The following is a 13278-nucleotide window of genomic DNA, read 5'->3' as shown; positions in this document are numbered from 1 at the left end:
CAGCGCCCGGCCCACCCGGCCCACGGCCACCCACATGTCCACTCCCTCCCCAGCCTTCTTCGTCCTGCTGGCCTTGGCCATCTACACGGGGGTCACGGCCGGCTTCCTCGGCCGCCGCTTCGGGGACTGGCGCTTCTCCTGGTCCTACATCCTGGGCTGGGTGGCCCTGCTCATGACCTTCTTCGCAGGTAGGGGCCGGGTCAGGGAGTGGCAGAGGGGCTGCGGCGGGCACTCCGCTCTGGGCCAGGGGCGGTCGGCCCAGGCACACCAGGGGGACCCCACTGCGGCGTCGGGGGGCCGGGCGGCAGACCTGGGGCCCACGGGGTCTCGTCTGAGCAGGCGTCTTCTACATGTGTGCCTGCCACGCGCTCCAGTGCCGGCGCCTGTCCGCTCCCCGCTGAGCACCCCGTGACCGTGCCCAGGACGCTGAGCTGAGTGGGGGGAGTCTGCAGGCCCGAACCCCGCGTCCTGGCGCGAGGGGCTCGGCCCTGGGCTCTGCGCGGCCCCTGACCTGTGTGTGTCCCACAGGGGAAGGAGGAGGCAGGGGCTGGGGAGCCCGAGGCCCCACCCTGGGGGAGCTAGGGAAATGGGGTGCCCGTTAGAGCCGTGTTTGGGAGCCTAATAAAACTGATGTGAAGCGACTCCACAGTGGATCCGGAGAGGGGGTGCAGAGAAACAGACGGGGGTGCAGGGGTCGGGGTGCTGCTGGGCCAAGGAGGGTTATACAGAGCAAGGCGGGGGTGGGGGTTGGGGGGCAGGCTAACTCCACCCGACTCTGGAAACACGTGGGGGCTGCGCCACCTAACACGGTGCCAGGAGCCGGCCTGACCGGCCTGGAGGCTGGTGCCTCCCTGCAGGCTCCTAGGACAAGGCCCCCCCCAGGCCCGGGCCGTGACCAGGCCCCACCGGCCCTTTGAAGGGCTCCCCAGGCCCCTCTGTGGGTTCAGGGGCCCGCAGTGCTCACGGGGCAGAATCCAGGCTCAGGGAGCATGGGAGGGGGCGCCCATGCCTGCCCGGGGTGCCCCCCCAGCATCTGTGTTTGCAGCCCAGGGAGTTCCCCAAGCCCTGTCCTGTTGGGGTCACACGGTCTCATGGATTCCCCGACTGAACCCAGTCTCCAGCCCTTCGCCCCTCTGGGGGGTGGGTGAACTGACGTTCCAGCTCCGGCTTGGTGGGTCTCCCTGCCCACGCCCGTCCCCAGTGCTCCCCGAAAAGCCACTCGGTGCCCCCCAACCCTTAGGAGCCCCAGGGTCACCAGCTGAGCTGGAGCTGGGCAGCGTGGATGTAGGCGCTCTGGGGTTGAGGAGAAGCGTCGGGGACACTTGCGGGCTGGGCTGGGCGCGAGGACGGCTTTGGGCTCGAGTTTGGGGCGCGCTGGTTCGGAGGGCAGGTGTGGGGTCGATGTCACGGTGGGGACTGTGCTGAGGCATTAGTGGGTTGTGTTGGGGTTGGGTCGGAGCTGAGTTGGGGTCCGCTCTGGCTGGCACTACGTGGGGGTCGAGAGCAGGGTTGAGTCAGGACAGGGTGGGTCGGGACTCTCCCCCGCCCCCGCCCGCCATGTGCCCGTCTGGCTCCCTCGGCTGTTCTGGGCCAATGCCCAGCCGTCCCGGCCTGGGGCGCCGCTGGGGCCTGGTGGGCGAGTGGCCGGGGGGTGGTGGGCGAGTGGCCGGGGTGGGGGGGGGGGCGTCAGCGGCCCGGGGAGGCCGTGACGTAGCGAGGAACGGGGCCTCCGGGACAGGGGGAGCAGCGCCTCGGTCTCCCGGCCCCTGTCCTGGGCCTGCGACTCAGTCGGCGATGGGGTTCACAGGGCTCCTTGTGGGCTTCCTCGAAGGCAATGTGCTGGGTCACCCCTGGGCCGTGCACCCGTACTGCACACCTGCTCTCAGGTGAGCGCTGCCCAGCGCCTGGTGCTGGGACGGGGAGACTGGCCTGGAGGGCCACCCACTGCCCCGCTCACCCCACCCTGGGGGTAGAGCCCACCCCGGAGGCCCCCCAGAACCGTCATCTGCAAAGACTTCTCTGCGCAGGGTGTGGGCGTGCTGACCTCAGACACCAGGATGTGGTTCTCCACCTGCCCTGGACTCGGCTCCCAGAGGGGCGGGAGAGACCGAGCTCCCCTTCCCTTCCTCCCTCCGTCCCAGCCCCGGCACCTCGCCCCCCCCGCCCCTTCTTTCTCTGAAGACCCTTGAGTACCCAAGCACCCCTGAACGGATGCTAACAGAACCCACAGGAAAGCATGACACATCCCCCTGGCCCCCTGGCCACACGCCCCTTCTGTTTGTCTCACAGCCAGCCACCTCCACCGCGGCCCCATGTTTCTCTCACCTCTTCCAGGAAGTCCCCAGTGATTCTAATGCAACCTAGAACTATAGCTTGGGGCAAAGACACCCTCTCCTCAACCACCATATGACACCCCAACACTCTGAGGGGAGCCCACCTCTCTGGTAGGGGAGTATATATGCCAGCTGCTGGGAAACAAAACCGCCGAGGACCGACGCAGCGCCCACACCCCCAGCGGCGTCTCTTCCGGAGCTGGCGGACCAGGCCACACAGCAGCTGCTCCCCGGGCGGGAGTCGGCTGCCCAGCCGCGGCCGGCCATGGAGCCCTGTCGGAGCCTGGGCCTGCTGGCCGGCTGCCTGGGCCTCATCTGCCTCGTGGTGGCTCTGAGCACGGATTGCTGGTTCGTGGCCGTCGGACCTAGGGGTTCAGCTCACTCGGGCCTCTGGCCAGTGAACCCTAAGGAGCCAGTGAGAGGTTAGAAGGGCCCGTGGGGGGCAGTGGGGGCCGCCAGGCCGCTCGGTGCTCAGAGGTCTGGTCTGGGGCAGGCTACATCAAGGTGACGCAGAGCTTCATGATTCTGGCCGCCGTGCTGGGGCTGGTGTCCGTCAGCTTCCTGGTCCTGTCCTGCGTCCCCTCCCTGTGCGCCCCGGGCTGCAGCCCCCTGGTCTCCTGCATCACGGGCTTCTCTGCAGGTGAGGAGCTGGGTGACGGGGGGGAGGAGGTGGGGGCAGGCGGCCCCCAGGGCTGAGGCCTCCGCTGTCCCACCAGCCCTCTGCAACATAGTGGCCATGGCCGTCTACACGGGCGAGCGCTGGAGCGAGGTGCCCAGCCCAGAGATCCAGGCCTTCTTCGGCTGGTCCTTCATCCTGGGCTGGCTGTCGGTGGTGTTCCTGCTCTGTACAGGTGAGCGCTGCCCAGGGGCTCGGGAGCCCAGGTGGGGGGTCTGAGGGGCACACGGCCAGTGACCTGTCTGTGACCCCAGGGGGCTTGAGCCTGGTCGCCCAATGCAGAGGTCCCTTGCCTGGCTACGAGCGCATGTGAGCGGAAGGCAGAGCCAACTGCTGGAGCTCCTGAGACAGCCCTGTTCCTCCTCAGCACCCCACCCGCCCCCCATCCATCTGCCACACCCTCACTGCTTCCTTCACCCAGTCAAGTAATATGTGCTGCATTGGAGCCCACCCTGGGGGTGCATCAGGTGGCTGCATGCAGGGAGCAGCAGCCCCTTCAGTGTGAGTTCACCCCGCCCCCGCCCCGAGGTGGCCCACAGGTGCGCAGCAGACCCCTCCTGTCTCCCCGCTGCTCCCTCAGCAGTAGATTTCAGTCAGTCTGCCTGCTCTGCTCCCCACTCTGCCTCTGGTGAATCCTCCCACCACTCGTGCACCTCTGGCCTATACCCCAGCTCTGTGTGCACAAATAAATAAATCTTAAAAAAAATTTTGCTGCATTTAGTTGTTCTGATGGTTCAGGTCATGACAGCAGCCAGACACGCCGGTTCCGTGGTGGCGGATTTGGCCCCAGAGTGGGGTCAGGCACAGCCCTCCCTCTTCCTGCCCACAGGGGCCCCGAGTTCTGAGGGGGGACAGAGTTCAGGAGGGCGTAGAAGATAGGCAGAACTCACCTGGGTGTGGAGGGAGAGGTGCTTAGGGGCCAAGGAAAGGAAATCAGAGAGGCACCAACAGGGAGCTGAGGAAAGACCAGATATTTTAGGGGATGCCGACCAGAGCTCTGTGACTGGAATGTGGGGTGTGGGGTGGCGGGAAGTGAGGATGGGCGAGAGGGCAGTGAGAGACAGGCTCTAACTAGACAAGTGATTGTCTCCCAAGGGAGCTGGGCAGCCAGGGGAATGTTATCTGGGGAGGGAGGATCCCCTTGGGGCACCAGAAAGCCCCCTCTGGGACGTGCTGGGGCGGCTGGAAGGTGGGGAGGAGCCATGTGGTTCAGTGGGTGACACCGTGAGGCCCCTGCCTGGGGTCAGGTGCTAGGTGGGTGCCTACAAGCAGGAAATTCAGGGGCTGGGGGAAACCAGACTCAAAGCCCAAGGGCTTTCCAGGGTGGCAGGCCAGAAGGGGGCAAATGTGGGTGCCCAGGGGGCCCCAGGCCAAGTGCGGGACAGTGAGCCATCCCTGCTGTGGGGGACAAGACTCAGCTGAGCGGTAGCCCTGGGGTGAGCAGGGGGTGGGTGTGGGGTGTGGGTGGAAAGCACTGAACAAGGTAAGGGGGGGCTGGGGGAACCTGGATGTTGAGGTGGAGGGAGGAGGGCAGAGCTGCAGGGGCCCGGGGGGCAGTTTCTAGAAGGTCGAGGTTTATACCGTCAGGGCCCAGACCTGCCATGGCTGCTGAGTTGTCATGGAGCCAGGACAACTGTGTGTCACATGCACGCTGTTATCTCTTTAAATGGCCTCTGGGGAGGGGGTTCTGGAACCCCTGCGGCCTCACAGAGACCTGTCTCCCTCCCCCTCCTCCCTGGGAGCTGTGTCTAAGAAGACCTGGGAGCAGGTGGGAGTCACTTAGGTGAGTATATGCATGGGGGAGGGGGTATGGACTGGCCAAAGGGACACCCCACCCGGGATGGAGGTCTCTGGGTGACAAGAATCTCCTAAGTGGTGATGCCTGGGGACGAGGCCTCCATCCCAGTGGGGGCTTGGGGAGGGGGAGGAGGCTTTGGGATAGGGAGGAACCCTGAAGGAGGAGGCTCTCCAGATTCCCAGAAGTGGGGACCCAGGGTGACCGTCTGGGACGCTGAGGGACCAGTGGAAGGAGAGGGCAGGGGCCCTCTTGCAGGAGAGGGGCGTGGAAAGAAGGTGCCAAGCTGGGTCAGGCTCTGGGCCGATCCTGCCCTGTGGCCCTCCCGCAGGCCCCCTGGCATGGGGGTGAAGCGGAGCCTCCAGAGCGGGGGCACCATCCTGGGCTTCTTGGCCAACACAGTCACCATCCTCTCCACTGCCTCCAACTACTGGACCCAGCACCACGGGGGCCACAGTGGCCTGTGGCAGGACTGTAACAACGGCGTCTGCTCCAACATACCCTGCCAGAGTGAGGCCCACGGCCCAGTCCCCCTGCACTGACCCCAGCTGACCGTCCCTCCCCCAACAGCTGGCACCTCCTCTTCCAATTCCAGTCCCAGATCCAGGTGCTCCTCGGTGGCCGAGGCCACCACGCACCCCCACTTGGGTGACATTACAGCCCCCAGGTCCCTACCTAACCCCCTGACTTCGGGTCGGAGCTCTGAGCCCAGAGGCGGGAGGAGGTGCTGGCGGGCACAGCTGAGGGGCCGCTGTCCCCAGCCATGCTGACGGTCACTGGGGCGTGCATGGTGCTCTCGGCGGGCTGCGGCCTCGTGGGCTTGGTGATGGCGCTGCGGATTCTGTGCCACCAGGGCAACTCGCGGGGCCAGGCTACGAGCATCATCTTCTTCTTCTGCGGTGAGACGCATGGGGTGGGCCTGGGGGACAGAGAGTGGGGGGCAGGGATCACGAATTGACGCTCTGGGTGGAGAATAGAGGGGGCCCGCAGGTGACCTAGAGCTGCTCCAGCAAAGGTGTGGGTGTGGGCGTGGCCCGACCCCGTGGGCGTGGCCTGTGGTGGTGGGCGTGGTCTGGGCGGGGCCTGGGTGCAGCCTCAGGGCTTTGCTCACTAGGCGGTGGGCCCAGGCCTGCTGCTGCTGATCGCCTTGACAGGTTACACCGCCAAGAATGCGTGGAAAAACAACATCTTCTTCTCCTGGTCCTATTTTTCGGGGTGGCTGGCATTACCCTTCTCTGTTCTCGCGGGTAACCTGGGCAGTGGGAAGAGGGTGAAGGAGACCACCCAGGGAGGCCCCCTCCTTCCCCGCAGCCCTCCTCCCCATACATGACCTCCCAGGGGCCCTCCAACACAAGACCCCTGCAGAACGGGCAGAGACGCCCAGCCCCAGCCCCAGGCCCGCCCGGCCATCTGCGCCAGGGCCCACTGCCCACCAGCCGCCCTCCGTCCCCTCCCGCCAGGATTCTGCTTTCTGTTGGCGGACATGATCGTGCAGAGCACCGACGCCATCAGTGGGTTCCCCGTGTGCCTGTGACGGCAGCCTGCCTGGGGCAGAATAAAGAAACAACTTTCACGGCCTGTGCCTTTCTGGGGGCCTTGTGATGGCGGCAAGGACGACACGAATGGACTTGAGAACATCAACATGGACAGCGGGGTCGGGGAGCGGTCACAGGGTGGGGGTGGACTACATGGTGGGGGAGCAGGGCAAGGAGGAAAGGACTTAGAGTGGCACAGGGACATGGGTCTGGAGGGGACAGGGCACTGGAGGAGCGGGGTCAGGAGCGGACTTTGGGCGCATGAACAGAAGGTGGGGGGAGGACGCGGATATGGGGGAGCGTAGGGGCAAGAGCGGGGAAACGCACACGGGCAGAGAGACTTGGAGGGGCGAGGACGAGATGGCCGTCTGGGGACAGAGGGGTACGAAGCTTCGCGAGAAGTTTGGGGCCGCCCGAGGAGAGCTCTGCTCCCCGGGCGCCTCCCTCCCTCGCACGACCTTTCCCCCAGTTCCCGGCCACGCCCCCTTCCTAACACTGCCTTTCCTTTCCGTCCGGGTCCCGCCTCCCTCCCCCAGATCCGCTCCCCATTGGCCCGCCCCCACCGGACACACCTCCCTGCCCTCCGGCCTGCCGATTGGTGCTCCGTCGGGGAGGGGAGAAGGGCGCTGCCGCGTGCGATTGGCTGCCGGGGCGGGACGCAGGCGCAGAGACGGGCGGGGGCGGGGCCTCGGCCGCGGGAGCCCGGGGGAGCCCGCTGACCCTGCTGGTGGCTACAGCAGGAAGATGGCGGAGCTGCGCGCGCTAGTGGCTGTCAAGAGAGTGATCGACTTCGCTGTGAAGGTGACCGGGCCCCCCTCCCACCTCCCTGAGCCCCGGGACCGTGCGCTTCCGGGATCGTGAGTGCTCACCATGTGGGGGTGTTCTCGTAACCCCTGATCTCTGCCTCGCTTCCCCCAAAGTCAAAGTCACAGCTGAGGGCAAAGATCAGGAACTGACCTGAGAGGTTCTAACAGCTGGTCTCTCCTCACTCAAAGCCGCCTCCCGCGTGACCCGGCTCCCGTTGCCTCCCAGCTTTGGTCTCACTCTCTGATCACTGTGCTGAGCGAGTCGCCCGTTTCTTAACGTCTGGAGAAGCCAAGGTCCTGTTTAACAATTGGAGAAACTGAGGCACAGAGCGGTCACTCAGCTGGGAAGGGACAGCTGCCCAGCCCCACCCGGGCTTTGCTCACGAGCCAAACATTAACAATTAGGCTGCACTGCAAACGCCAGGGACTATTACCCGCCCAGGAGGTGTGCCCCAGGGAGGTCAGGTTGGGCCCTGGGGACCCAGACACCCTCTTTCAGCCTCCGTGGCCACAGGGAGAGTGAGGAAGCTCTAGCTAGGAAGGGAAGAAGTGTGCTTGCTGGGGATGAAAGCCATCATCTGACCCAGCCGTGGAATAGATGACACTCTCCCCTAGAAGGAAACGTCTCTGCAGATCTGGCCGGTCCCCAGGGGGACGCTGGTCTGGACAGAGGTGAATCAGACAGTCCTGCAGGCCAATACTTGAACTAAGTACTTAAACTCAGCCAAGGGCTGGTGACTCTCTAGCATGCCTGTCCCCTCCCCTCATCAGATAGGAACCCACGTCCATGTGCCCAGCACAGTCCTGGCACCAGAGGCCTCGGCTTGATGAAACTGACCGGAGGGCCCAGGAGCCAGACCCAGCATGGAGGCTTAAGTGCTGGTGCCGGCTCAGATCCTCAGCGGAGATGAGCTTGTTCTGTCCTTTCAGAACCTTCCAGAGGCGGTCAGTCCCCTTAGACAGGCAGGGGAGCGGAGGCCCATGGGGTCTGAGTTCCCTGCCAGATTGTGCAGCTTGGCAGAGGCCGCCCCAGTCTCTGGGCTCCTGCTGTCTCGCTCAACAGCCGCGTGGCTTGGTGACCAGGGTCACCTCCTGCCTCCTGCGTCCTGGCACCCCGTCTCCTGGAGCGCACCAGCTCTGGCTGTTCCCTCGGGTTCCTATAGCCCCCAGGCCTTCTGCCCAAACCCTCGCTTCTGGCCTGATGTTCCGGTTCCTGTGGGTCTCCCCCACGGGGTCCCCCTCTGGACCCAGCCTCGCCCAGCACAGGGCCAGCACCAGGGAATGAGACTGTATCCACTTGCCCTTCTCTCCTCTCATAGTGCCCTCGGCACCGTCCATTACATCCGGCTCAGTAATGTTGCTCTCCCTTTCTGAATAAATAAATGATCTCCACCCTGCCCGTCCCTAATTACAGGGGCAGACCTCACCCCTGCCTCCTCTCTCAACCCCCATCACTCTGGCCCGGCCCTCCTGCCCTCTCGCTCTCGGCCCTGTTCTCTCGTCTCCATCCTCACGGCCCTACGGGCCTAGCCGCTGCCTTGCCGTGTGACTCCGGGTGAGGCACTGAGCCTCTGCCTCAGTTGCCTCATTGGAAAATGAGGATGGGAAGGCAGGCACCAGCCTCCTGGGCGTGGGACAGGTGGATGAATTAATGCATCGAACCCTCACAGCAACGCAGGTGTCTGTTGAAGGAGAGTTACTGCCAGGCCCCCCAAGACAGAGCCCGGAAGGTTCTCACTGAATCATCTACCTTGATTTACAAAACATAATTATTAAAACAAAACCAGCCGGTCACTGACTGCTAGGCCAAGTGTCGTGTGATGTGATTTTCCATGCTGATGTCCGCTGGAGCTTAAACCACCCTCCATGGAGCGGTGCAGTGGCGGGCTCCTTGGAGGGGCGCGTGGGCCTCCTTCCCCTCGGAGCAGGAAGAGGAGGCCCTGATGGGGGCTGTCTTCCTGCTTGAAGGGGAAGCTTCCATCGTGGGTGTGACTGATTTTGTTCGAGAGAGAGGGCTTGTGTGACTTGAGTCCACAGTGCCAAGCGTGTGAAGGGCCGGCCAGGTTCTAATGCAGATTCTCGGGAGCAAGTTCCCGTCACTCATCTGACAGGTACGGCCTGTGCACCCTACACTGCCAGGTGCCCCCCAGGCTCTGGGGGGACAGCCCAGAACAAAACAGACCAGATGCCCCGTCGTCGGGAGTTGGCATCCTGGTGGGGGGCCAGGAGCACCAGTGCCACGGAGGCCTCACTTGCCCAGCAGCCTGCGCCCTGGACAAGGCCCTGGGCCCCGGGTCCCCTGACCTCACTCCTCCCCTCCCGGCAGATACGGGTGAAGCCGGACCGGTCGGGTGTGGTCACCGATGGCGTGAAGCACTCCATGAACCCCTTCTGTGAGATCGCTGTGGAGGAGGCTGTGCGGCTGAAGGAGAAGAAGCTGGCGAAGGAGGTCATCGCCGTCAGCTGCGGGCCTGCCCAGTGCCAGGTGCCCGGGTCGGGGGGCCGGGCCCGGGCTGAGGGGTCTGAGGGGCGAGCACGCAGCTGTGGGCCTGCCCAGTGCCAGGTGTCTGGGTCGGGAGGCCGGGCCCGGGTGAGCGCGTCTTCCCCTCTGCACGCAGGAGACCATCCGCACCGCCCTGGCCATGGGCGCAGACCGGGGCATCCACGTGGAGGTGTCGGCCGCAGAGGCAGAGCGCCTGGGCCCCCTGCAGGTGGCACGGGTCCTGGCCAAGCTGGCAGAGAAGGAGAAGGTGAACCTGGTGCTGCTGGGCAAGCAGGTAGGTGTGCGCTGTGCCCCTACCCCAGCCCTGCTCTGCAGTGGGGGTGCAGGTTTCCCAGGCACGCCAGGAGGGCAGGACCCCCAGAGCGCTGCTATCGCCACGCCAAAGTGTTTGAGCCCAGGATGGGTGACGCTGGATACCCAGAAGCGGCGGAGGAGCAGGGCTTGAGCCAGAGGGAGTGTGGGGAGCAGGGCGGCAGCTTCCAGATCAGCCTCGGGGAGAGGAGGCCGCTGGGTCCAAGTAGGTCACTGGGTGTCCTGCCCAGCACCGCTCGAGGAAGGTGACAGAAAGCAGAACACCGGCGAGCATCAAGGGCGTCAGCATCAAGTCGGGAAACCAAGGCAGAGAGCCCAGCCAGGGAGCAGGCCGGGCGCGGGTCTGGGTGGGACTCCGGGGGCCCAGGTCTCGCACCAGCTTCCAGGACACAGGTGCTGGCGGCGTGACCTACCCAAGTCCTGGCACCGAGTGCCGGGCTCACACCGTGGGACCCGCCTCCTGGTCATCAGGGACAGCCCCTGCGGCCAGGGTCTCCAACGGGGGAGGTGCTGGATGAGCTGGCCAGGATGCTCTTTGTGGGGTGACATGTCCCCAGTGAATCTGGCATAAGCCCAAAGCAAATGTATAGCTCACACAAGGCAGATGAGCAGGGCTTCACGGGCACGTGTGGCCCTGGGCTCTGCCCTGCTCCGCTTCCACTTTCTGCCTCCAGGCTCATCCCACCAGCCTGGTGACCTCACACAACATGAAAAGCCTCTTTCCCAAGGCTCCAGCGAAGCTCCCACACCGACTCCTTGTTGGCCCAGCTTGAGCCCTGCGCCCACCCTTGACGTTCTCACTGGCCCAATCCTGCACACCCAGTCCCCCACCTGCCTGGCTCAGCGCGGCCCTCTGACTTCCTCTGCAGGGCGCAAGGATCTGGCGCTCGGGTGTTGGGGCGCAGGTGCCCCTGGATGGGTCACGGCCGACCCCCTGGCCCCGTGAGGGGATGGGATGTTCTAGCCTGTGGCCCGTGGCCACCACTAATTTTGTCAATGAAGTTTTGTTGGCATGCCGTGCCCCTCCTTGCTCACAGGGACACCTGCGGCCTGTGCCTGCCGGAGCAAAAAGTCTGCGCTTGAGAAAACACGGTGTAGCTGTGCTTCGGGGCAAAGCACACCGCGCATGCGCCCGGACGCGCCCGGAAGCCCCACTGTCGCCTTCTCTCTCCCCACTCAGGCCATCGACGACGACTGCAACCAGACGGGGCAGATGACGGCCGGGTTTCTGGACTGGCCACAGGTGAGACTGGGGGCGGCGCTCGGGGCTCGGCCACCAGGCGCGGGCAGCGGGGTTGGCTACCCAGCTCACCTCTGCCCCAGGCCTCCGCTCTGGCCGCCGCCCGGCCTGACACGGGGACCTGAGGCTAACCTAGTATGTAGCCCAGCACATCGAAAATACGACCGCTCCAGCATCTCGTCAGTCTGAACGTATTGCATTCATTTCCTTTTCAAGCGAAGCCTTTTGAAATTGAATATTTTAAAATATTTTGAAGTGAACAAACCTCAAGATTTCAGTGTCGTCGTAATAAGCACATGGCGAAGCTGAGCGCTGGCTCACAAGGCCCTCCCGTTCATCCCCTCCCCGTTCAAAATGCTCATATCTCTTATTAGCCAGCCTGCTCTTAGATCTGCAGCGCAACACATTGGGGCCTCAGCACCGTCCTGGGTGGTTTTAGCTTGATTTTCCTTTTCTCATAAAAAACTTTGGAGAATCTTCACCTCCCCCACATCTCATAAAAAACTTTGGAGAATCTTCACCTCCCCCACATCCCCCACATGTCCCTCCCTAGGGCACATTCGCCTCCCAGCTGACACTGGAAGGGGACAAGTTGAAAGTGGAGCGGGAGATCGACGGGGGCCTGGAGACCCTGCGCCTGAAGCTGCCAGCCGTGGTGACAGCCGACCTGCGGCTCAACGAGCCCCGCTACGCCACGCTGCCCAACATCATGGTGAGCGCCGGGGCTGGCCGCGGGGCGTGAGGTGGGCCAGGCCTCCCGGGGGTCAGAGGGAGAAGGGGCCAGTGGATACCTCGTCAAGAGGAAGGAGTGTCCCCGGCCCTTCTGGCCAGCAGGGGTCCGCCGGGTCTTTTCTGCCACTGGTGGGTGTCCGTGGGGCCTGCTGGGGCTAACAGGGAGGACGTGCTGGGCTCTTCAGCTGATCGAAAACCCTCACTGGACAGTCCAAGCCACGGGGCAGTTCTTTGGATCATCTCAGCCACAAAAGGAGGACTTATTTCCTTATCCTCGCTCATTAGGGAGGGTTCCCCTGGTAATCTTTGCTGGCAGAAAGGTCGTTTAGGCCGTCTTGGGAATGAAGCAGGGTGCGGGGCTCTCTTGGCTAACTGGGAGTTGAGAACGGACTCGCCCGATCACCCAGGCCAATGGGGAGGAGGCCGTGGGCCCTCATCCAATAGGATGGGTTCCTTGAGCCATCTCAACCAATAGGATGGGTTCAGTGAAGTTGATAGGTCATGTCAGCCAATAGGAAGCGTTCAGTGGGTCCCTTATCCAATAGGATGGGTCCACTAGATGATCTCAGCCAAGAGATGCATTCAGCGGGTCAGCTCAGCCAAAAGCCCATCCAGGAGGATGACTTGCCAGGCCGTTCCAGCCAGCGAGGGGCTTCCCAAGGTCACTACCTGGAGGCAGAATCCTGCCGTGGGGATTCCCACGGCACTACAGCCGCCAGCAGCGGTCCACACCACCTGCGGCCCTGCAAGAGACTATGTCCCGGCCAGTGGGCAGGTCCAGAAGGGTCCAGCCAGTGGGGTTTGTGCATGTGGAAGCCAGGCAAGGGGGCTGTGGAAGGGAGGGCAGGGTCTCTGGCAGTGCCATGAACCATGGCTTCCCGTGCAGAAAGCCAAGAAGAAGAAGATTGAGGTGGTCAAGGTTGGGGACTTGGGCGTGGACCTGACCTCCAAGCTCTCCGTGGTCAGCGTGGAGGACCCGCCCCAACGCACGGCTGGAGTCAAGGTGGAGACCACAGAGGACCTGGTGGCCAAGCTGAAGGAGATTGGGCGGATTTGAGCCCCTTCCCTGAAACTCAGCAATAAAACTATGACTCTCCTGAGATCTGTCTCTATTAACTCATTCCCTGGAGACCCTTTGATTCATTGAACAAACATTTGCTTAAGCCTCCTGTGTGCCAGGCCCTGTGCCAGGCCACTCCAGGGACCCAGGTGAGTCACATCCAGGCCCAGGCCCTGAGGAGTTTATGTGTTGAAGGGCAGATGTGGGCCACGGCATCAGTGAGTCGGGGGTAGTATGCTATAAACCCGCCTGGGGCGGGGGCACAATTTCTCACACTGGGGCTGCT

At 63.9% G+C, this 13278-nt stretch overlaps 4 protein-coding genes across 4 annotated transcripts in view; all 4 read left to right on the top strand.

The window, feature by feature from the left end:
- LIM2 (lens intrinsic membrane protein 2, 19kDa) overlaps window positions 1-401 on the top strand; it is a 7382-nt gene extending 6981 nt beyond the window's left edge. Inside the window, exons 4-5 of the mRNA XM_004694048.1 lie at window positions 54-188; window positions 340-401. Coding sequence (XP_004694105.1) covers window positions 54-188; window positions 340-401 — 197 coding nt within the window. The remainder of the gene's footprint in view (window positions 1-53; window positions 189-339) is intronic.
- Window positions 402-2529: 2128 nt separating this feature from the next.
- Window positions 2530-3488, top strand: NKG7 (natural killer cell granule protein 7). Its single transcript, XM_004694047.2, has 4 exons — window positions 2530-2755; window positions 2827-2973; window positions 3050-3184; window positions 3264-3488. Exons 1-4 carry the CDS (start codon window positions 2599-2601, stop codon window positions 3320-3322), a joined length of 498 nt encoding a protein of 165 aa, XP_004694104.1. The 5' UTR covers window positions 2530-2598; the 3' UTR covers window positions 3323-3488.
- A 1030-nt stretch (window positions 3489-4518) lies between these two features.
- On the top strand, window positions 4519-6338 carry CLDND2 (claudin domain containing 2). The gene is made up of 4 exons (XM_004694311.2): window positions 4519-5314; window positions 5566-5703; window positions 5932-6051; window positions 6265-6338. The coding sequence occupies exons 1-4, from the start codon at window positions 4888-4890 to the stop codon at window positions 6336-6338; spliced, it is 759 nt and encodes a 252-aa protein (XP_004694368.2). The 5' UTR covers window positions 4519-4887.
- A 688-nt stretch (window positions 6339-7026) lies between these two features.
- Window positions 7027-13050, top strand: ETFB (electron-transfer-flavoprotein, beta polypeptide). The gene is made up of 6 exons (XM_004694312.2): window positions 7027-7140; window positions 9472-9630; window positions 9764-9922; window positions 11141-11203; window positions 11754-11912; window positions 12819-13050. The coding sequence occupies exons 1-6, from the start codon at window positions 7084-7086 to the stop codon at window positions 12987-12989; spliced, it is 768 nt and encodes a 255-aa protein (XP_004694369.1). The 5' UTR covers window positions 7027-7083; the 3' UTR covers window positions 12990-13050.
- The last annotated feature ends 228 nt before the right edge of the window (window positions 13051-13278 follow it).

Source organism: Condylura cristata, unplaced genomic scaffold (assembly GCF_000260355.1).
Source record: "Condylura cristata isolate star-nosed mole 26May11 unplaced genomic scaffold, ConCri1.0 scaffold00041, whole genome shotgun sequence".
NCBI classification, from domain to species: domain Eukaryota; kingdom Metazoa; phylum Chordata; class Mammalia; order Eulipotyphla; family Talpidae; genus Condylura; species Condylura cristata.
Note: the sequence above shows the minus strand (reverse complement) of the source record. Positions and strands in the feature narration are given on the sequence as shown.